General features: G+C 38.3%; 1 protein-coding gene across 1 annotated transcript in view; it reads left to right on the forward strand.

Annotated features, from left to right (window-relative positions):
- LOC113033269 (transmembrane protein 132C) overlaps nucleotides 1-15,377 on the forward strand; it is a 305,934-nt gene that overhangs the window by 98,567 nt on the left and 191,990 nt on the right. Inside the window, exons 2-3 of the mRNA XM_026186903.2 lie at nucleotides 3,196-3,614; nucleotides 4,492-5,069. Of these exons, the coding sequence (XP_026042688.2) occupies nucleotides 3,196-3,614; nucleotides 4,492-5,069 (997 nt within the window). The remainder of the gene's footprint in view (nucleotides 1-3,195; nucleotides 3,615-4,491; nucleotides 5,070-15,377) is intronic.

Genomic DNA, 15,377 nt, shown 5'->3' on the forward strand with positions numbered 1-15,377 from the left:
CTCAGCCTAAAACTTCAGGGTCAGGGATGAGTTATTGCCTCAAGTAGAAGAGATTAAGTATCATGGGGCCTTATTCATGAGTGAGGGGATCATGGGAGTGGGACATCAACAGATGGATTGGTGCTGTGGCTGTGGTGACGCAGACACTGTACCAGTCCATCATAGATGTCAATCTTCTCACCTATGGTTAGTGACCGAAAGAAAGAGGTTATAAACTCATTTTCCCCCAAAAATGAGTTTTTTTGGAAGGGTGGTTGGTCTTTCCTTTAGAGAAAGGCCAACTGGGATAGATGTCCCAGTGGGAGGAGGCCCTGGGGCAGACACAGGGCATACTGAAGAGATTATATCTCTCAGTTGGCCTGTGAATGCACTGGCATCCCCCAGACAAGCTGGAGTAGGTGGCCGGGGAAAGGGAAGTCTGGGCTTCTCTGCTCATGTTGCTGCCCCCAAGACCCGGCAGCAGATAAGCAGAATAAAATGGATAGATATTTTAATTTTATGTTTTATTTTGTAAAATAAGCAAAGGAAAGTGGAGAAATTTGTGTTTGGCTGATTATTTTTATGTTGTAACAGTACCTCTTGGCAGTATACCATCAGACATTAGGTGCTTGGTGACAAGCACGCCACATTTGCCTGACTTGGTATTGTGCAAAATGAAGTTGCAGCATTATTTGGAGTGAGCCTTAGAATCATCTCCAAATTTAAGGGGATATACTGTAAACAGACTTTTCAGTAGTATAATATTCATTGCCAAGAAGCACTGTTACATCAACAAAATAATCAGTTTGCAGATTTTACTGCTTTGTTGCTTTACATTCCTTATGTTACTTTGCTAAGTTAATTTTATATATAATTATATCTATTTGTTTTTAATTTTATCCAGTCATCTACCTGACTTGCATATTAATAACAATTTCCAGTCTTACCCACTATTCAATCCACAATTAATTCCACATGCCTGAAGGGAGGAAACGCTGGAGGCACAGTGAGAAAACATGGCACCATCATCAGATGAAGAATAAAGAGAGTAACCAATAGAGGGTAGATTTTTAGGACAGAACTTCAGTTTGAGATTGTACAGTAATACAAAGTCATAACCATTATGAATTTGAGAAAAAGTTATAGTTTTAGAATTATTTTTCTCTACAGATTTTAATTTGGTAGCAGCCATATTAAGCTTCACTCCAAAGCTTTAGTGATACAGAAAAGTATCCATCTGTTCTAAACTGACCTGATACAAGATTTTGTGGTGAAGTGTAATGTAAAGCATATTAGCATCTTCAATCAGTCAAATGCTTTGTCTGCTCATTTTTCCAGAAATGTTTCAGTTTTTGTCTTTATCATTTTTTTATTTTTCTCTTTTCTTGTGTTTAGTCATCTTCCTCTACTTCAGTCTTCTTCCCTTTATTCTATTGCTCTCTTACTGTTCTCTTTTCCCTCTGCTTGTCTCTCTCCCTTTAAACTGTTCCCTATGTGCCCACGCACCATAACCAAACCAGCCTGCTTATTCATGTTTCACTGAGGTATCACTTTATTTCTGTGCTATTATTTTTTCTGTGTAGTCGCCTCGGTATGACTTGCCCCAGACAGCGCTACGCTGTCCCACCCTCATTATATTTTCACACTTCGCTTCCCTAGGACACAAAATGCACACACATTTCCACACACACCAAATGCATTATGTGTGTCTTTTGTTTATGCCAGCTTGGGTTCAATGGAAATCCATCTGTGTGTGGGTTTTTTTTGTTTTTTTTGTACGTGTATATAGGGAAATGTAATAATTTATTCTTTTTTTGGTGTTTTTACCATAGTAGGTTGCCTTGTAGGTTATTCATTCATGATAGTTTCCACAGTATTCTTATTGTTATCATCAGGACCTGCCATCACTACAAAAACACTGCACTATAGGCATAAAACTTTCGTAAGTAGGTTCAAATTTTTTTTTTAAATTATCTTTTAAAAATGGATAAACATTAGTATATATTGATAGCAAATCAAACGTAACTTTTATTTTACATATATTGCTAACCTGCCAAAGCTTAGCTTAAACAGACAATAAAACACACTGCTGTCACCCTACTCAATCCTGCTAAATCTGAATTGATGGAAAGAAGGAGGCACCTTTCTTAAAGTGTGCAATATCCACTTTACACCAGAAATAAATAATAAGAATCACAGAATATAGTGAAATTAAAATATTTTGAAATACCCTGTACAGTATAAGCAAAACTATTTTAACATTTGGTGAAAAAGTTCTTTTGTAGTAAGCAGCTGGTAAGCAGGTGTTTACCAAAATAAGTTTCCAGGGCATTACGTGCATACATCTGAATCTCTGGCAACATTTATGGTACTGTAACCGAAGACCAAAGCTAGCTTAAAAAAAGAACCATTCTCTTCCTTGACTTTACTAAGCTGTAACATAATGAAATATTTATGGTGGGGGCATTTAGCTTCACAATTAAACAGGTTACAGTAAGTGATCAATTCTGTGCTTCAGTGCATTCCCAACAGTGCTTTCATCAGAATTCCTTGCCCTCTTTGGAACTGAGATACTGCATCAAAACCACAGTAATCTGAGGCTACAAACTCCCAATGTTTATGAAATGTCTGGCAAATATGCTGGAAGATGGATAAAAATTGAATGTAAATATATGGAAATAAACTGCAAAGGAGCAATATGTCATTTTTGATATATGCCTGTGTAAGGCCTTTAGAATAGGGATGAAAAACAGCGATGCATTAATGTAACCTGTGATGCTCAGTCTAACACTAATATATAAAACTGTGAGCTAATGTGTTCGCACATATTCTGCCTTGTAAAGAAACTATAGAGAAATACAGTGTATTTTGATCTGTGTTGGTGGTTTTTAACACGTATGATTTATTTAGAAAAGCTAATTGATGTGTGCATATGTTTATATCAGTATATGTAAAAATGAATAGATAACACAGCCCAGTCAGCCTTGCATTTAAATACTTGAATTTATGTTGGCAGATGATTAGCTGCTTTGGATTTCTGTAAAAACTGAGGCTGTAAACAGTAAACATTAGATATTTGTTTAATGAAAGGAGTGTTTTTATAATTCTAATGTTGTTAATTATTTTCTTTTCATTTTTCTTGTCTCCATCCTTTTTCTCTTATGCTTTTTTCTCCTTATTTCTCATTTTCCTCATTTATCACCCATCTCTCATCAGTGTCTGACAGCCCCTCAGTAGCAGCAGGCGGTGGACCAGGCGGAGGGCCGGACATCTCCCAGTCCCACTTCTCCTCCTCTCTTCCCACCTACCTCCCTGTCCAATGCCAACTAAGTGGTGCTGATTCCGCCTTCTTCCTGCGAGAAGCCAATCAGGAGGTTATGCGAAATGGCAGCCTATCATCACGGACTGAGCCATTCTTTCTCCACCAGCTAGAACCAGGCATTTCTGCCCCACACTCTCTGCCAAGTGTAAACTGCAGTTATGGAAATCTGAGCACTGAGCAGCCAATCCCTGTGGAATTGCTTCAAGGTCCACCACCACACCTGCTCCTTTCAACAAACCGTGTGACGTTGAACTGGAAGGTCAAAGGTCAGGTAGTTGTGCCTAAAGTGGGATCAACAAGGCCCTGGATACAGGTATTGTATTGTTTTATATTGTTTATATGTTTTTTCAAACATATACTGACTTAACTTTGAGGCTTCACATACAATACACTTACCCATTCAAGAATCAAGAAGCACTAGTTACATCATTTGGTAATTTATTTACCTGTATGTGCTTGCATTCAGCTTTATTTAATACTTAAAAATTGATTCAATTTATTATTCAATGAAAACAATGTAAATGCACCTGCTCTTAGAGACATGTTTTTTTTTTTATCCTGTTAAACCTGCTTCAATTTTTTTGGCCACTAGGGGTGGTAGGGAGTAAAGTTGAACTAGAAAGCATCTCAGCAAACACATGTTTGCATATCTGGGAGAAAGGAAGGATATTAGTATTTATCATATTTATATCCATCTGATTGGAGAAGCTCCCATATTCAATTTCTGTCCTCTCTGTTATGGTTTCCTCAAATTCTGAAAGGAAACAGTACAGTTCTGTAGCAGCTAAATACTCCATTATATTCATAGGCTAGTTGCCCATTTTTTGTGCCATACAGCAGGGAAATGTAAGAGCAGTGAGAGTAAGCCAAAACAATAAAGCTGTGGTTCAGAAAATTAAACCAATGAGCTGTAAAGCTAAGAGGCTGCAGAGTCAGGTGATAATTCTTTATCACTTTATCACCAGGAGAAATACCCTTTACACACAGTAATTTGGTCCAGTGCTTATACAACATAAAAACATTAAGTTGCCCAGCTTTAATGAATAGACGAATATCTGAGATCTGTGAATGACAGGGAAGAAAATGGTTTTATAAAACAGAGAGACAGATAACTTATAGTCTTTGATTGCGTCTTACTAGCTGTCCAGATTTTTCCATTATGACATTATAGGCTTTTGTTTCTTCTTCAGGTATTATTTTACCTGGTAGGGCGGCGTTGGGATGAGCCTGAACCACCTCCATCATCCCTCCTCCCATGCATCAGGGCCTTGGCCATCCGTGACACTAGTGAAGCAGCACCCTCGGCAGGCTGCCGACTCATGGGACCATCTGGTATCTGTGTTGTCCGTCTGGAGATTCCCCCAGCTTGGTTTACACCACCACAAGTGAGAAAGAGACCTCCTGAAGTGGCGCTACCATCAGTGGATGTGTATTACTCAATTATACCAGTGGAAGGTGCTGGTCAAGAGTGTCCCTCCACTGTTAATGAGCCATGGAAAGCTCCAAGTGCAAACCCTGGGCCACATGGTGGTCTGGCTATGGGCCTTGGGGGGCAGTGGAGCACCCTAGTGGATGAAGGTCTTCAAGACATGCTGAAAGTTGGTTCTGTTGCAATGAGCATGGGCCCTGTTTCTGCCAAAGGAGAAAGACTACAATTAGATGACAATGTGGAAGTTTTGGAGCCTCCCAGTCCTGTTCGGCTTGGCAGAACAGTGGCTTTTGCCATCTACATGAAGACAACTTCAAATACGGAACAGTTTACATTGAGGTGGGAATGCATACACTTTCACTTTATCGTCTGGCTTCGTTTTTATTTGTCATTCTGATATGCATTTCAGTTTCACTCTGGTTCTTTTTCTGTCATCTTCACTTATTTCTTTCCTTCCCATCCGCTCTCTCTCTTCTTTCAACACCGCCGCCTCCCGAGGTTGATGGCTGTCACCTTTGTGTACTCAGCCTCTTTCAGGAGCCAGCAATGCAAATAACAACTTCATGAATATTCATGTGTGAGCCAAGGAGGAAAGAAAACACTGAAAATGAAAAGCAGGAAAGGGAAAGGGTAACACTGAGGGACTTAAGGTTGGGAAGAGAGACAAGTATAATAAAAGGTAAAAAAAAAAAGTCATGCAAGGTCAGCTACATTACGTTTGTTCTGACATAAGCAGCAGGATGTTTTCAGGTGGCTGTTTGTAGGGGGAATAAAATCTTTTCTGGTGACATAACGTTTATAACCCCTGATCTTGAGCTATTATGGAGATCTGCATTCAGTCTCTGCCTCATCATTTCACTGTCTTTAGGGATTTCAGGCTGACAAATGATAGATGTGCAAATTTATCATTCTATTTAATGTACATCCCAACACACATTGATGTGGCTTGCTGTAGTATTACCATAAAATTGTACTCCTACGAGGGTTAAAACAATTCAGGATATTTTGGGGAGCTTTGTGAACCATGTTATTACTCCCTTTGTCACATTAGGCCTGGCTTACTGTGTTTTAACATTTTCAAAGGATTTCATTTGATTTAGCTAGTGAAGGCTGGACAGCAAAAAGTACTTGGAACAGCTTTAGCTGATGCACATTTCCAAACGATGTGTTGCCTCAAGATATTTTCTGGTAAGTAAGGTGTCTTGAGCTGTTTCCACTCATGTATCAGGAGAATATCAGGATAGTCAAACATTTGTAGTTGTGTTTTCTCACATGTAACACATAGCAAGAGATAGTCAGCCTCAGAATCCTACAACTGGAAACAATCGGTTTGCTTTAGACAGGGCTGCTGCCTGAGTAGAGCTTTCAGGAGGCAACATGTGTGACATCCATTTACTCGTTGCAAATTCACTGGACAATTATCTGCTGTACTTTCACATGGTGCAATAATGTCTGCACGGCGTGGTTTGCACATTTGCATTTGTATGCAAAAATCCTCAGTTCAAAATCAGAACAAGACATAAACGTGCCCTCAGTGGGTCATAAGGTATCGTACTCTTAGTGTTAGTCCCAAGCTTCCAAAAAAGAATCTGTGTTAAATCAAAAATGTGGTTCCAGCTGCAGCGGAGAGTCTTGGGAGACGAGTGAACAGCCAGAAGAACCTTTATTCTTACATGTGTGCAGTTGGACATAACTCGGGCTTGGGAACTGCCATGTTTAAGACAGCCAGACTAACTGATTATATATATATATACTTCCAGCAGGTGATCTAACTTGATGCCTAATTCCTTTTTTTTTTGTACTGCACATTTGGACCATTTATGTTAAGTAAACTGATTTATGTAATCAAGGGACATATTTACTACCACAGACATTCAAAATTGAGATTGATATTAAGCAAGTCAAAATCCTTTTACCATCAATTTACACTTAATGTGATAGTTCATCTTTAACCGCCACCAAAGTTTATTGTTGTTTACTTACGCTATTAAGAGATATTTTGGAATGGTTGGCATACACAATTGAGTAATTTGCACCACATGAACAGTTGCAACAAGGCTAGCAGGGGAGTCGGTAAAACACTGGTTATACACATTCAGAGTCACCATAAGGAGGCAGGACACAGAGTTGTGTTACTGGGGTTTTATGCATTAACTAAGGGACATAAAAGCCCTGCCTAGTTGGCTCAACAATAACAGCTTGCAAAGCTGGTAATGACAGAACTGTTTATGAAACACTTTACTGTTACCGTCTGATTCTAGTCAAAATGAATGGTCAGCCCCCAAATATTATTTATTTTAACTAAATTAACTGGCAGTTGGTATTGGCAGTTTGGTGTCATGAAATGGCATCCCAAATCATTGTGCACCTTATTGTTATGCATTATCCATGCCATCAATATCCTAACCCTGAGATGCATGCTAACCCTAACCTTTTCACATGTCATTTGACAGCATCAAATGACACCAGATAAAGGTTATGGCTAAGGTAAAGACCAGGGTTAGGACCGATAGTTGAAGAGAGAGATAGAAAATCAGTGAAAAATGCATTAAGATCCATCCATCCATCCATTCGCTTCCGCTTATCCTTTTCAGGGTTGTGGGGGGCGCTGGAGCCTATCCCAGCTGTCATAGGGCGAGAGGTGGGGTACACCCTGGACAGGTCGCCAGTCTGTCGCAGGGCCAACACACAGGGACAGACAACCATTCACACTCACATTCACTCGCACATTCGGATTGGATTATCCAATTAACCTATCCCCACATTAAGATGACAAGTGAAATATAGTCGCATGCTAATCATATGCATTGTTAGTTTAACTAAGCATTTTAAAAATACAAAAATACAGTTTCTGAGGTTATTTTATGATGAAAAGATGTTATAGATCAGTGTTCTTATATCTTCAAACAAATCAATACATTTAGAATTAATAGATTAAAAATACATAACCACCTGCACCAGTTTGTGGAAGCTATCCTGTTGCTTTTTGAATAAAGCTTTCTGCCCAATTGTGTTTTATGTATGTGACTAAAGACTGACCACTTATGTAGTGCATCAAATGCAAAGTAGACAAGAACTCGTAGGTTTACTTGCTCGATTTACATTGACAGGTAAACAGAGAAGTGACAGCCTACACTCACCACAGATGAACAGCAGTCAGAGTTGTTTCACTTACATTTAGATTATGCACTTGAATTTGATGTGAGAAAACAGAATTCAGTTGACTACAGTCTGCAATCTAGTGGTGAGATTTTACACACTCTACCTTTAACACTATAATCTAAGTCAGTTTGACACATGTTCCTTACAGATACAACTATATCTAAAGTTGTGCATTTCTTTGCACAGCAAATGTGAAGTTGATCTCAGGACACAGAAGGAAACAAGAGGCGGCCAGAGTGCAATGCCACTTGTCTTGCTACCTGCTGACAAACAGACACAGACACAGAGGGAAATAAATATTCCACCAACATCCAGTGTTATTTCTCTCTGCCATGAATACACGCATACATCATATGAACATTCATGCATACTGATGATGTTTGTTTTATGTGTGTGCATTAAGTGTGTATTGAAGCACACACCCAAACACAAAAAACACAAACTTACCTGTTGAAGTGATGAGATGTGATGTTTTGGTTCCCCCTACAGACACTTTATCTCTGCCTTCATCGTGGAACACCATTGTTGTGTGTATGTTTATGCATTGTCTTGTGGGTATGCAGTTGTGCCTGGTACTGCTATGGAAAGAAAGTGTATGGAATAAAAATCATCCTTTCCTTTTTTCCTTTCCTGTTATTTATTGTGGCTATCTCGAATTATGCTTTGTTTCTGCTTCCGTTCAGTGTTTTTTCTCTCCTAGGTTTGTCCACTCATTTTTCCACGTTTGAAAAACGTCCAACTTCTATTTTACATATTGCACTTATCTCCTATCTTTATGTCTCAGTTGAGAAATGTGCCTGTTTATATGTGTGTGTGTGTGTCCTACTTGCAAGTCTTGCCCTTTGCCCAAGCAAACAGTTCAATGGATAATCTCCCATGTTAGACGCAGAGTCAGACATGTAATAAGGCTTAAGTGGATTTCATTCCTGTGCGTGAGCGTGAGCGGGTGTGTGAGTATGTATGTGTACGACACATAATAAGCCTTAAGTGTGCTGCATTACGCTGAGGTGATGTGATTATGATAAACTGCTGAAGAGATGGAGGGACACGGAGAGAAAAGGAGTGAGAGAGACATACAAGAGTGAGAAATATTAGAAAATGGAAGAAATGAAAAAGAAAATTATTAGAAAAGTCTTAAGAGAAATGGGTAAGAAGGTAAAGCATTTCACTTGCCTTTCTTCTTCGTACTTCTGAAAAATTAACTAAGAATACGATGGAAGGACCAGTGACAAGAGGCAGCATGTGTTAACTAAATTGGACTGGGCATCCTTCCTGTATCAACTGGCCTTGAGCTTGTAGTCTCACATAACCATACATGATTCTGTCAGTTTGGGAAGAAACTACATGTCTACAGACAATGAGCTCAAACTGTCTAAAAGTGTGGTACTGATTAAGTTACACTGCCAAGTTTTCCTCCTCCAGTTCTTTTTTCCAGTCATAGCTTTTACTCTGGTCATTTTAAATGTTTCATTTTTCTACTACTTTGACTACATTTAAACAAAGTTAAAGGTTTCACCAGATACATCTCTGTTATCACTCAACTTCTCTTTGAACATCCAATGTGGTTTTAAAATAGATAGCTCTCGGTGTGTAATGTTGTTACTACCATGCTGCTTTGAGTTCGTTAATATCCTTTTATGGACTAAGAAGAAAATTAGAAGTAAAAATCTATCCATCCATCCATTTTCTTCCACTTATCCAATTCAGGTTCACCAGGGGGCTGGAACCCAGTTGGCTCTTGCTCATATTTTAAACATAACTAGCAGCCACTTTCTCATCATTCAATTTTCAAGTAGTCAGTTTTTTTTAATAGTAGTTTTTTTTTCAAAATATAAAAAATACTGTTGTGTAGAAACAGACATTTGACAAATGTTTTTCTCAAACTCCCCTTCACAGAGCAACTGTCTGCTCATTAACCATGTGACTGAGTGAAACGAAACATCATCAATTAACAGAACAGACATGCTAGATGAATTTCTAATTAGTTTTTGACACGCGCAAGCTTGGGCTTTTATAAACAATCAAAGAACTCTGTGATAATGGGTCAAGCATAAATTGACTCTTGGACTCTTTGTGCCTTAGCCTGTATTTCTGAAAGGCAAAGAGGAGAACATGGGGAGGAGAAAACACCTGAGAAAAGAAGCCAGTCTTTTTTTGTGCTCATTGTGTTATTCTTTTTACAAATTTGAGATGGGTTGTTTGTCATAAGTTTTTTTTCTCTATCTTGTTATGTCACTATTTTTCACTTCCATCTTATTAGCTACACATTCATTTAGGTAACTCATCTTCAATGCTGTGCTCGCTGACGGGTTTCATTTCTTTACTCTGGGCTTTTTACCTCTTTCTTCCAGCATGCTTTTTGTTAAATGGCACATCCTTAAAATGACACAATGAGGAGACTAAGGTCATATGTATCAGATCAGAAAAAAGAGAGTGTTATGTAGACAGCAGAGGTGAACATTGTCTGTTTTTGATCACGCAATCTGTGCTATGGTGTTTCTAGGTGTTTTTCCAGTGTCTACTGGTCTTCAAGTGTGTTTCAAGTTGGTCTTTTGTTTTCATTTCCTTTACTACATCAGTGTCTTCAGTTAAAGTGGCTGTTACTTACTTAGACTTCCAGTCTATTTTCTTCCCATGAGTGAGAAGGACTTATCCAAATGTCTGTAAAAAATTATTTCTGTAAACAGCACTGTAAAAAGTTTGGATAATGGTTGGCCTTGTATGCTATGTTTTTTCAAGGGTAGTCCCATGTTACAAACCTATTTTCCCCAGTTTCTGTGACGCCAAGTTCCATCCTCCTCTGTGCCAGCACCAGAACACATTGTTCTATGTTCTTTGTTAGAGGTTGCTCAACTTTAAAATATAATTATAGGTTGTGATAAAAGCTTGCACATTCTATCTGGCCATTTCCTCGGGATGGATGCTCTTTCACAGCCTTGTTTCTGCTGTTTCTTTTGCCTTGTGCATAAAGGCAATTAGAGTTATTGGACAAACTCTTGAACCAACCCAGAGTATATTTTGTTAATCTAAGCTATTGTTGCAGTCTCTACGATATGGTTTGCACCCTTAAGTAACAAATGATACAAATCAAGAACTTACTTTTTAATTGATTAAATCTGAGATCAGCAGAACAGAAAATTGCTCAAATAAAAAATAAAATCAAACCAGGCAAATTAGTTAGAATCTCTTAGCTCACTAATCAGTGACAGCATTGCCTGTAACTTCAAAAGGCGGAAAATCAGGGCAAAACTTGATGATGAATTCATGTTCGGCGCAGCTCCAATTCAGTCAGCATTCAACGAAAAGTATTTAATATCGTCTAAATCTGTAGAAACCCTTGTCATAGCATTTTGATGCTTTGAATCAATGATTAGTTGAGCATTTCAGCATTTTTCATCAGTGGGAATGTTGACAGGCTGAGGGTCAAAGTGATTAGTATCTCCCTCATTAAAAAGCTGTCATCTTGAACTGTGCTATCGTTGTTTGGTTAGCTAATTAGTGAGATGATTACTGATGAGGGGATAAATGCCTTGTGTGCGCGCGCGTGTGTGAAATGTAGATAGACAGCGATAGATTACTGAAAGGGAAAGAAGTTTTCTTTCTGCTTCTGTTGTCTGTATATTGTTTATTTTATCTTAATCCATAGACCAATTCAAAGGTGTGCTTTTCTGGAAATTGGAAAGGAAGTATCCTGACTACTTTTACTTAAAAGTGAAAAAGGTAACAATGAAAGTCTGATCTAGAAACATTTCAGTTTTTTTCACACTGTTAGCCACACTTTGGTCTTATTTTGAAAGTTCAACCAGCTTGAAATTAATTTAGTTGCTTCTCACAAAACAATCCTAGTCCTGTGGTTGGACGTACTCCAGCTCCACTGTCTTGTGCAACAGCTGCGAATCAAGCAAGCATTCACTTGGTTTAATTGTTCAGGTGAAGAAATGTTCAAGTAAGCGATCTGGAACTCAGTATGGACGATGGGGTTTTTTCAAGTCGTAATTATAATCCAGAATACAATGTGTAAAATGTACACATTTTTTAAACCTGTAGTATGCTCACCAATTACAGCAGTGCTGAAACTGACACTTAAAGCTGCAACATCAACCCACACATCCTAAACAAATGTCAGGTTTAAGCAGCTTTCAAGAAAAACAAAATCCTTTTTTCAATGACTCAAAATATCTTATAATGGCTGCAAATCTGATTTTAAGAAGATAAATGTTCTCTTCCTTTGTGCTAAGTTTGAGACAAGTATGCAGCTTAACTGGACCTTAAGGGTCATCTATTATATGTAATATCTAGTGCCAAAGAAAACAAGCATTGCTTCTTCACTGTCATCACTTTTCTTTCAGCCCTGCTATACTGACATTGAATAAGGTTTGGACATAATAAGGAAATCTGTTATGTCTGACGGACATAAAGCTGTCACTTTAGTGGCTTGAGAAAACCAACATGCACTATATTTCATCTTTGCATAAATCTTATCTATTTTTATTGTGTATGTTTTTATATTTTTTCCTGTTTCCTAGTTTACTTGCTGGTTTAATTATTTTCCCATTTGTTGTTTCTGTGTGTGTTTGCTTGTGTATGTGTAGGGATTAGTGGATTTTTCCTAGGATCAGAGGGGAGATGTAGTTCTAAGGACCAGCTTGTCCTCTCTGGTGGTTACACTGCACATACACACCATACCCTCTGTATCTCTCTCTCTCACACACAGACACACACAGAATGCCGAGCATGCCTTTATTCCACAAAGCTCCACCATTGATTTCACCTCAAAGGCTCTCTCACCAGGATGAAGGCAGAATCAGTTGTATTTTCTGAACTGTGTATATCTGTGCGAGTGTGTGGATGCTTTTGAGTAAATATAAAGCATATGATTAGTGTGGCAAATACTAATAAAATTACTCAGTCACATTATGAAGACCCACCTCTCTTCTGGGGACAAAAAGAATGAAATATAAAAATCTGAATATGATATAAATAGTTTAAGATTTAAGGTTGCTTGCTTACAGTGGGTAGCTTTTTCACCTCTGTTTGTGTTGGTCCTGTGATAGAATAGCAACCTGTCCAGGCTGTACCCCGTCTTCCACTATAAAATAAGTAAAATAAGTTCCAGCCAGGATAAACAGTTAACAAATAGATACATACTTAATTAGTTAAAAAAGTCACTTTAGTTCTCCAACTACGTTAAATTTTATTACAAAAAATCACTTTTTTTATTTAGTGAGAGTGAAGTAAAATGAAAATCATATACTCAATAAGACATCTGCACCTCTAACTTTAATATGTTAAACATTTTACTACACCCGAGTATCTCCCGTTTTTTCCAGCCATCTCTCTGTATTGCTGTCTTCCTTTGTGCTTAGATCTTTTTTTAGTCTATTTATCATATCCGCTAAAGGAAATCTTTTACATCCCTTAGATCAGAGATCACTTTTGTTGTCCATTCTCTATTTCAGTCTGTGCTTCTGCAGAGGCAGCACAGCACTCTAAATAATCACCTTAGCCATTAAATTGAGCTCCAGACAGCATGTACCTCCACTTGGATACTGTATATCTCTCTTTAGCCTATTCTCTGCTTGAATTGCCATGCGCTCATGCATACTGTGAGAAGAAAAAAATCCTTCATGTATTCAAACTGCCTGAAGGAAAATGTATCACATTAGAGGTCACAAGTCTAATTCTCCATAGTCACTTGGATATATTTCTTGTCCCTATATACATCTTTTTCATATATAATCATTAACTGTCTTGTTGCATTACTGACTGGATAATTAGACATGAACAAGTGTTAAAAGGTCTGTGAGTTAGGACGAAAACAGCTTCCTTTCAAGAGATCTGACTTCCTGATCCTCTGTGCCAAGTTTTTGGGTTATTTTTAGACTTTGAATTATTTTTGATCATATTTTAATCTTACATGAAGTTTCAGTCATTACTTAGCTTTAATTTTTTCTTTTAGGTAACAACACTACTTTGCTAGGCTTAGATCAAGGTTATGGTTGGATAAAATATGAACTTCATTGCGCTAAATGCCTTTTAACAAGATCGATTCTATATTTAGTCTCAACCCTACAATATACTCATTATGGATATACTTTGATTATGTTTTAGTGCTCCTAATACTGGTACTTATTGCATGGACTATGGTCCTAATATGTGTATATGTGTTAGTCTGTGTCAGTCAATCAATCATTCTTACAAATTTACACACATGCATATTAACAATTTGCCAGGCTAGCAATGTCAAAAAATAAACACAGTTAAAAAAAAATTCCTGTCCAAAACCTACAAGTGAGTGCTGAAGACAGCTTTCATCATGTTTATCCAAAGGATCAAAATTTTCCCACACTGATGGATGTGTAAGGAAGCTATTCTTTGCTAAGTCTTTAATCTTAACAACATAAAGTCAAGGTTGACTGCTTTGACTAGTAGTCAGAAAAACACATTGCAGCTTTGATCTGCTGCGAGTTGAAAGAATAAGGAACACAATGCTCCTCAGATGAAAAATAAATCCCACTTCTTTTTATTCTCTGTAAAGCAACATGTCATTTTCATCTTCATAACCAGGAGTGGCAATAGATTTGTTAGGGTGCAGACGCAGAAAGAGATCTTTCGGTGTTGTTTCAGTGGCACATCAGTGGGTGTGTGTTACGAGAGGTCACCACAATGACTTGCCTGAGCGACCTCAGGAGTTGTGCTACAGTACCAAGGTGACAAGGTGCATTCAATAGAGATGCATATGTGAAAGACTGTGATTGTCAGTACACAGTGGTGATTTATAAAACGTTGCCAGGAAAGTACAGGGAATTAAGTGAAGTTTATGTAGTCATAAACACCAGATGCAATTTCTGACACAACCCCAAAGGGACTTGTGTTTCCTTCCAGAATTGAAACAGACATCTTTTGCTATGGAGCCACTTTAACTGTTAAACAGTTGTACCTGTTAAATATGTTTTCCTTCATTGCAACAGCCATTGCCACCTTTTCACTTTCTCAAATCCCCCTGAGACGTAGGAAAGATGGTAAACTGGTTAACAGTCCATGACCAACACATACACACATCAAACACCTACTCGGTTCTATTTAACCCACACTGTCAATCACTATGTGTTTATTCCCCTAATCCAGCCCCTGCTATCATTCTGTCTACAGCATTCGTCCTTACTTTCTCTCCATAGTTTACCTGTCATCACTTAGCTTTCCTGCTTCTCCTTACTCTCTCTCTCTCTCTCGCTCTCTCTCTTTCTCTCCCCCTCTCTCTACGTCCTTCTATCTTTTTCTGTCCTGAATATTCATGAGGCTGTTATTTGCATTGCTGGCTCCTGAAAGAGGCTGAATACACAAAGGTGACAGCCATCAGCCTCGAGATAGCGCCAGTGTTTGTGCATTATGGGACTGTGCATGTGTGTCAGGGCAGGGAAAACAGACAGAGGTAAGAAAAAATTCAGAGGGAGAGAAGCAAGGAATAGACTCAGGGAGAAGGAG

The sequence above is a fragment of the Astatotilapia calliptera genome, chromosome 12 (genome assembly GCF_964374335.1).
Source record: "Astatotilapia calliptera chromosome 12, fAstCal68.1, whole genome shotgun sequence".
Classification (NCBI taxonomy): Eukaryota; Metazoa; Chordata; class Actinopteri; order Cichliformes; family Cichlidae; genus Astatotilapia; species Astatotilapia calliptera.